Genomic DNA, 7,346 nt, shown 5'->3' with positions numbered 1-7,346 from the left:
AAGTGTGCTATAAATGCGGATGAGTACTCGACTCGGCCAATGATGACGGGGGTGGCTCTACCTTCCTCTTCTCATCTCTTCTCTGCTCTTCTCTCCTATGCTCTTCTCTACAATGCCCTTCTCTTCCCTTCTCTATTCCGACTGCTGTTAAATAGCACCGACCACTGAATTGGCCGAAATTAACGGAACGGTAGAAAAGTTTTTCGTCCAAATTGCGTAACTACACATTAATGAAGAAAAATTGCATGTGGTACGAAGTCTCCACATTACACATACGATTGCCTCAAGTTTCCACCTTGCCCATCAGAGTCCATTCAAAAAGGGAAAACTACAGAAAAGTTTTTCGTGGCAAATTGCATTGGAAATTGGGCGACACTTTAGCCATAAAACGACTCTGATTTATGCCAATTGAGGTGCGTCCCCAGGTAAACAGCCTCATAATGAACTCAATGAGTGAGGGGCAACTGATTATACGAGCGTGTGACTAGGCACAGTGGAGTATGTGGGCAAAATATTAAAGAAAATTAATTAATAAAATTCCTAAATTCTAAATGTTACTTTAGATACGATAAAATAGTTACAAACTTCTAAAAAAATAAAATAAAATAAAAGGATTCGGGAACATAAATATTATTGTTTTTATAGTATCAAACTTTTGTGTTAATCTCCCCAAATAGTTTTCTTTAAGCATTACATTGATAATTGCAGATTTCAATTTGTCAACTATTTTACCGGCTTATAAAATGAAACTATTTAAGGAAGCGATAATACTATTCAGATATTTGGATTACATACATTTCAGTTATTCTAAATTCAAAAGTTTCCCTCAATAGGGAAGAAAAGTATATTTTTCACTCAATGTTAGATTGGACACGTAGTACAAATTCAATATACGAAATATGGCTTTTGGTATATTTTTTGGTTTTTGGCGGTATATTAATTTAGTATATTTTTATTAATACCGCACTGTTTTGCTTTCGTTAAAATTCTAAAAATAGCGAGTATCTCACAGTCAAGCACACTTAACTGGTTTTTAATTGCTAATTATTTTGTAACAGATTAAACATTCAACAGATTACAGAACTAATTAGTAACTATTAAAAATCGAATTATTTCATAATTAAAAATGTTGTTAACTCAACTTTTCTTTAATAAATGTCATTTATTATTTAACTTTTTCTTTAACACTACAATTTCATCTTTTGTATCTTTGCAGGATTTGTGAAATATTTTATACTTACGGATTTGCGCAATCATTTCCACTGTGACCATGTGCCACACAGCTTCTGTGCGTTTAAAAGTAAGGGTAAGTTGCAGCATGCTTTTGATTACCACCATCTTCAAATAGAGCCGCATCATTGCGGCTGATCATTTATTATGCCATTGGTAGTTAAGGGTAGAGTAGAGAAACTTGTGCGATTATTGCTTCTATGCCTTTGAAACAAATTTCACGTTACGTTCTTGCGCCATTTGCAATTTTTAATAGCATCATTAAAAGTGCTGCTCAACCAGTTATGGAGACATCTTCTATTTATGTCCAAAGAATGGCACAACTACAACTTGCTTATAATTGTATAATTATCATTTGTCATCCGTTGGACTCTAATTAATTGTAAAGTTTTTTGTTTAAGCCAAATGGGCCCATTAATATTGTCACAGATGTCGCGTCTTTGAATCGCAAATGATTAATACATCAAAGTTGCGACATTCGAGAAAGTATTTCCGCGAATTGTTAGCCAAGGAATAACTTTAACTAAAAGAGAATTTTCTGGTTTAATGGACGCAGTTTTATTATGTTCTAATCTCCGTCTATAAATAGCTGTCCAATCTAAGAGCTGAGAGCTGAGAGCTTAACGCCTCCACGAAAAACTTCTGACGACATTCTCTGGGCAGTTTCAATTTATGAAATTAGTTTTAATAATATTAATAATAATAATATCATCACATGAAAGAGCAGTTACAATGCCGAGTTCTGGTCGTAGGTAAGCCGGCTTTGCTCTCAGCTCTTAGCTCTTAGCTCTTGGCTTTTTGGCCATAGCAAGGAATTTACACAAAGGCGTCAAGGCAACCCAAGGCAGACAAGTCCGTACGCTCTCCCCACGACTTTCACAACTTTCACTTGAAGCTTATGCTCATTGTTTGCACTTGGGTTGCCAGTGCCAACGTTGTTGCTCTTCTCGTTCCCGTTCTCGTCCTCCTCATTGTTGCTTCCCTTGTGTATTATGCTAGGAAGTTTTAAAACTTGTGTACGCGTCGCTTTTTGTTTAAATTTTGCCGCGCGGTTTGGCCGGAAATTTGCTTATCGGCGCATTTCAGTGACTGCTGGTCGGAAGACCAAAGTCAATAGAGAGATTAGTGCCAGTTTTTCCCCCCCGAGAGCGAGACCGAGGGAGAGAACTGTGTGCTAATTGAGCGACGGGTCATGGCAACCAAAACAGCTTATATCAATGCGAACCAAACGGCTTTATTCAATATGCACACTAACACAAACTTAGAGCAGACCCAAACCGAATCCGCCACCACGTTTGTTGCCACCTCCGCCTCCTCCTCCGCCCAATCCCAGCTTGCTGCCCACATTGCCAAGTCCCAGCTGGTTGCCCACGCCACCGAGAGTCTGTCCAAGACCACCCAGAAGTCCGCCCAATGCGGCGCAGCTCGTCGAGGTTAGAGGCGAAAGGGAAGCGCCCATCACTGAGAGTTCACAGAAACGGAAATCACTCGCTGCCTCCAGTTCGGTGTGCACCTTGATGAAAGGCGTGCCTCCGCCTGTGACGCTCTGGAAGAGCTTCGAAGTGATGTCATTCTTTTGTTCCTCGCCCTTTGACTTCTTGGCAAACTGCAGCAGCATCTGGATGAGATTGCGACGCACTTGCAGATCATCAGCGCTACTGAGACGGGTTTCGGGCAGCGGATTGCCAAAGATATCGTTGGCATCGAACATGTATCCCAGCTCATCGCCATGAGCCACCGTCTCGGGTTTATCGTGTGCCTGCTCCGATACTATAGGCAAGCCTTTAAGGAATGTGCTGCCCTTCGACTTGGTGCCGTTGTACTCAAAGCTGTACATATAAGCCGGCGCCAACTTCGACCACACTTGAGTGGTCAGCACAGCTGGGAGATTGAACAACACATCTGTGGTGGATTCCACAACTTTATCGAGGACTTGATCCACATTCAGAGTCTGGGGCACCTTCCACAGATCCTGCAGCGTGGGCGTCAGCAGATTACTTAACCCTGGCAGCACAGGCTTGGCAATATCGCCAGTTAGCTTATCGATGCGCAGAAATCCCGTCAACTGTTGCAGCGCACCGCCAAGCGAACCGAGGAATTTCTCCGCGGAGCCAAAGACTTTGTTTAGTGTGTCCACACTCACAGAGTTCGCTGTCTCATGCTTGGTTACGCCCGTCAAGAGTGGAATTCCCGTAAAGTTGTTGTTGCGCAGCTGCTGCTCCGGTTCGCCAATGATTAAGCTGGGCAAGGCGCGTCTATCATCCTCGGCCTCGGTGTGCGGCTGAAAGCCAACGCTGCCCGTGAGTCCTTTGACCAGAGCACGTCCAGCTAGGCGTTCCGTTTGCACTTTGTCGTCGTTCTTGATGATGTCCATGGCGGATTTCTAAAGGGAAAAAGCGGAAGTTTAAAAGAGTTAAAAGAGTTATAGGAGAACATGAAATTGAGTGCAAACAGATAAGATAATATAGTTAAATTACTAACCTTATAAAACTTTATTTTATAATACATTATTATATGGCTAGTGCTTAAATCAAGTGTGAACACAGCATCTAATATGCTGTAGTTACATTGAATATTATATTAACTTACTTTTATAAGTAAGAAATATTAAGTTTATTTTTTCAAGAATCTAGAATCATTCTAGAATCAATTCTTCAGTTATTAAATTAAGTGCAAACAGATAAGATAATATATGTTAGTTAAATTACTAACCTTATAATACTTTATTATAGTATACGGTTGGTGCTTAAACCAAGTGTGAACACAGCAGCTAATATGCTTTAGTTACATTGAATATATATTTATGTACTTACTTTTATAAGTAAGAAATATTTAGTTTATTCTTTCAAAAATCTAGAATCATTCTAGAATAAATTCTTCAGTTATGAAATGAACTTAAGCTTAATACAAGATTTTATTCTTGACTATGTTGATTCTTAACTTTCTTGAAAAATACAGATTAACTTCATTCTTAGGCATTACAATATAGAATATTTTTACTGACATCTGATTGTAGTTTCCCATTTACAATTTTTCTTTTCTTGAAGTAGGAAGAGTTGTGCCCATATCTTTTTAAGAATCAGGAATTATTCTTCAATAAATGAACTCAGGCTTGACACATGATTTTAAGCTGAAGTCTCTTCATTTTTCTCTTTCTTGAATAATTGTTGATTAACGCAATTCTCAGGCACTAGACTCAGGCATTAGACTATTTTTACCTAAGCTTGATTTTAGTTTCCTATAGCATAATTGAGTTTTCTTGCAATAGTAAGAGTTTTGCTAATTTTTTTTAAACAAAAGAAAAACTTACGTTTAAAATGTTTCAAGTATCTATAATTATTTAAAAATGAAATCTTCAAATTTCTTGGAATAGGAAGAGTGGTCATCATATTTTTTTAAACCAACTTGACTTTCTTAACATTGCCAAGTAATGGAAACACAAACTTTTTTTTTAAGTTTTACTCCTTATATGCTCTGAAATGTACATATTTAGATGTAAAGGAAGTTAGAACGAATGAGAAACAAAATTTGTAAAGTTGTCTAAATTTAAACCTAGCTTGCATTCAGATACTCAGCAGATTGCTTCCCATTATAAATGTGGTTATTTCCCTCGAGTTATACCCTATTTATGCCTGGCTTAAGTAGAGATAAGACTCATTACTCACCGCACGCAGACAGCTGACAATTTCCAGCTCATTGGCCGCCGGACAGCCATTGATCTTGGCCACCTCCTGGACGCTCTGCACCGGCTCCTTGTCGGTGGCATATTGAGATAGAGCAGTCCCTGACATGGCAACCACACCGCTCACCTCACTCGAACTGCGTGCGGTGCGCGACATGGCCAAGTACATGGCACTCGAAGCACCCGAACCGTGTCCAATGGCCTGCACCTGCTTGGGATCACCCCCAAAGTTGGCGATGTAATCGTTGACCCAACGCAATGCCAGCGACAGATCGAACATGGCCAGATTGCCATCGAACTCCTTTGTGCCATCGCCCATGATGCCCAGCGAACCAAGACGATACTGCGGCGCCACCACAATAGCGCCCTGTTGGGCCATGGGCGTGGCATCGTATTGGGCAGCGGAACCGTAGCGAAAGCCACCCGGATGGATCCAGACAAAGACAGGCAGCCCAGTTGTTTCATCGGGCATCTGGGGCGTATACACGTTGAGCAGCAGGCAATTCTCATCGCCGATGATGCGATGCGGCTGCTGGGGATGCGGTTGCATGCAGGGCGGGCCATGGCGTGTGGCATTCAGCTCGCCACCGAGTCGCTTGTAGATGGAGCGAGCGTATCGCAATTGTCCCACCGGTGGCTCGGCATAGTGCATGCCCAGGAAGCTGTAGATGCCCGTGCTGGGATTGCGAATGCCCTCGACTCGCGTGTCTCGCTCGAAGAGACGTGCAAACACAACCGGATCATCGACAGGCGGTGCCTTGGCCTGTTTACCGCCCACAATGCGTTTCACGCGATGATGCTGCTGCTGCTGGGACTCTGATTGCGATTGAGACAGAAACGAAAGCAGCAACAAAAAGCAGCTGAAGCAAAAGTTCCGCTTCGCCAACGATCGCATTGCGATTCACTCGATTGTCAACTTGAAACTGGGCAAATGTTTCCATTGACAGCGTCTCTCAGAGTTCCAAGCTCAACTCGAACCGAGGCCGGCAACTTGCTCAGCATGGCGATAAAAAACAATACAACAACTGACAACAACAAGAAATTCATTTAAAGAGCAGAGCGTTGATAAAATTACAAGTTATTATTGTATACAAAACTCACGATCAGTAAAGCTGCTCTTTTAAGTTTATATATGTATTTAAACAGAAATACTATTTGAGAATACTTTACTCGCTTGAGTGCTCAAATGTGCCATAACGAGTGTATTCATTGGGCATTCTAATCACGTACTGCACAACTACAGCAACAACAGCAAAAAAAAACTACAGCAACAATAGAAACAATAACAACTACAACTGAATCAAACACCAAAATTTACGAGTAAGCTTGAATTTTTCCTTCACTACAGTGATTTTTGTATGCGCTGCTTTCAAAATTTAAGTGAATAACAAAATATGCTACGAATTAATAGGTACAAAGTTTGTTTTACAAACATTCTTTTACTATTTCTTAATGTAACAGTAGTAAAAACTCTTTAATAACAGTTTAAATATTTCCAAGTTTATTTTTACATTTATCAAAATTAAAAACATAACTTGCATGTTTTAGAATTTTTGTCAATAATAGAATATTACAAATTATTTTAGTATATTTGGCTGACAATCTGGTATATTTTACAATTTATGGTACATTTTGTATATAGTCATATTACAATTTAAATTTAAATTACAATTTAATTCAAAAAGTTTTCTTATAAATATTAAATACTAATTCTAAATACTATTTATAAATTTTAAATGCTACAATATTTATTTAAAATGTTTTTATATATCTTTAAAAACATAGCGGATATATTTTAGAAACTTTCTCAATCAGTAAGAGTTTTTTCAGCTACAGCATTTGAGGAAGTAAAACTTAGATAAGCCAAAATATGATGTGTAAATGCAAACAAAAATAGCGCCTTTAAGATCTTGCAATACTTATTTTTGTGCCAATATGTAATAATAACTTTTGAACGAGATATTCAAAATATTATTTTGTAGTCTATAAGGAAATATCTTAAACAAAATTGGTCAATATTTTTATATTTTGAAATCTTATATTATTTTCTTATCCAAACAGTGTTTAGTATGTTCGCTTAAAAGTATAATAATAGCTTAAGATGAACTGACATTAAATAATAATTTATTAATTCGATTATTTAGTAAAAATAGTTTTCTATTCAAATTTACTTTAAGTTACTTTAAATAAACACTTATCATTAGCAAACAATTTAATACTAAAAATGTGCTTGCAGTTGTGCAACTTTCAAAGCACGCAGATGCACATCAATTGTTGAATTTAAGTAGCTGACAGTTTTGAGTTATTCATCATGCGATTCGCTTGATTCAATGCAAGTGAAATGATAATCACTTGAATTGTTTTATTGGTTTATAACTGACAATGTTCATTCCCCCTTCTTTCCTCTTTCGTCTGCTCAACATTGAAACTGGTC

At 38.5% G+C, this 7,346-nt stretch overlaps 2 protein-coding genes across 2 annotated transcripts in view; one reads left to right on the top strand and one right to left on the bottom strand.

Annotated features, from left to right (window-relative positions):
• Nucleotides 1-1,215: 1,215 nt before the first annotated feature.
• LOC133841528 (carboxylesterase 1E) lies at nt 1,216-5,855 on the bottom strand. Its single transcript, XM_062274079.1, has 2 exons — nt 4,896-5,855; nt 1,216-3,613 (listed from the first exon to the last, which is right to left on the bottom strand). The coding sequence occupies exons 1-2, from the start codon at nt 5,805-5,807 to the stop codon at nt 2,492-2,494; spliced, it is 2,034 nt and encodes a 677-aa protein (XP_062130063.1). The 5' UTR covers nt 5,808-5,855; the 3' UTR covers nt 1,216-2,491.
• LOC133841538 (uncharacterized) overlaps nt 1,222-7,346 on the top strand; it is a 46,439-nt gene continuing 40,314 nt past the window's right edge. The window contains exon 1 of the mRNA XM_062274093.1: nt 1,222-1,306. The gene's annotated coding sequence lies outside the window, so the exon portion shown is untranslated. The remainder of the gene's footprint in view (nt 1,307-7,346) is intronic.

The sequence above is a fragment of the Drosophila sulfurigaster genome, chromosome 2L, assembly GCF_023558435.1.
Source record: "Drosophila sulfurigaster albostrigata strain 15112-1811.04 chromosome 2L, ASM2355843v2, whole genome shotgun sequence".
NCBI lineage: Eukaryota > Metazoa > Arthropoda > Insecta > Diptera > Drosophilidae > Drosophila > Drosophila sulfurigaster.
This window is presented reverse-complemented; position numbering and strand designations above follow the sequence as displayed.

Excerpts from the sequence above, each read along its gene's own strand:
- LOC133841528 (XM_062274079.1), bottom strand. The coding sequence starts at position 5,807 with ATGCGATCGTTGGCGAAGCGGAACTTTTGCTTCAGCTGCTTTTTGTTG. Across the intron at positions 3,614-4,895 it reads TTGTCAGCTGTCTGCGTGCG|AAATCCGCCATGGACATCAT; the intron begins GTGAGTAATGAG and ends TTTTCCCTTTAG.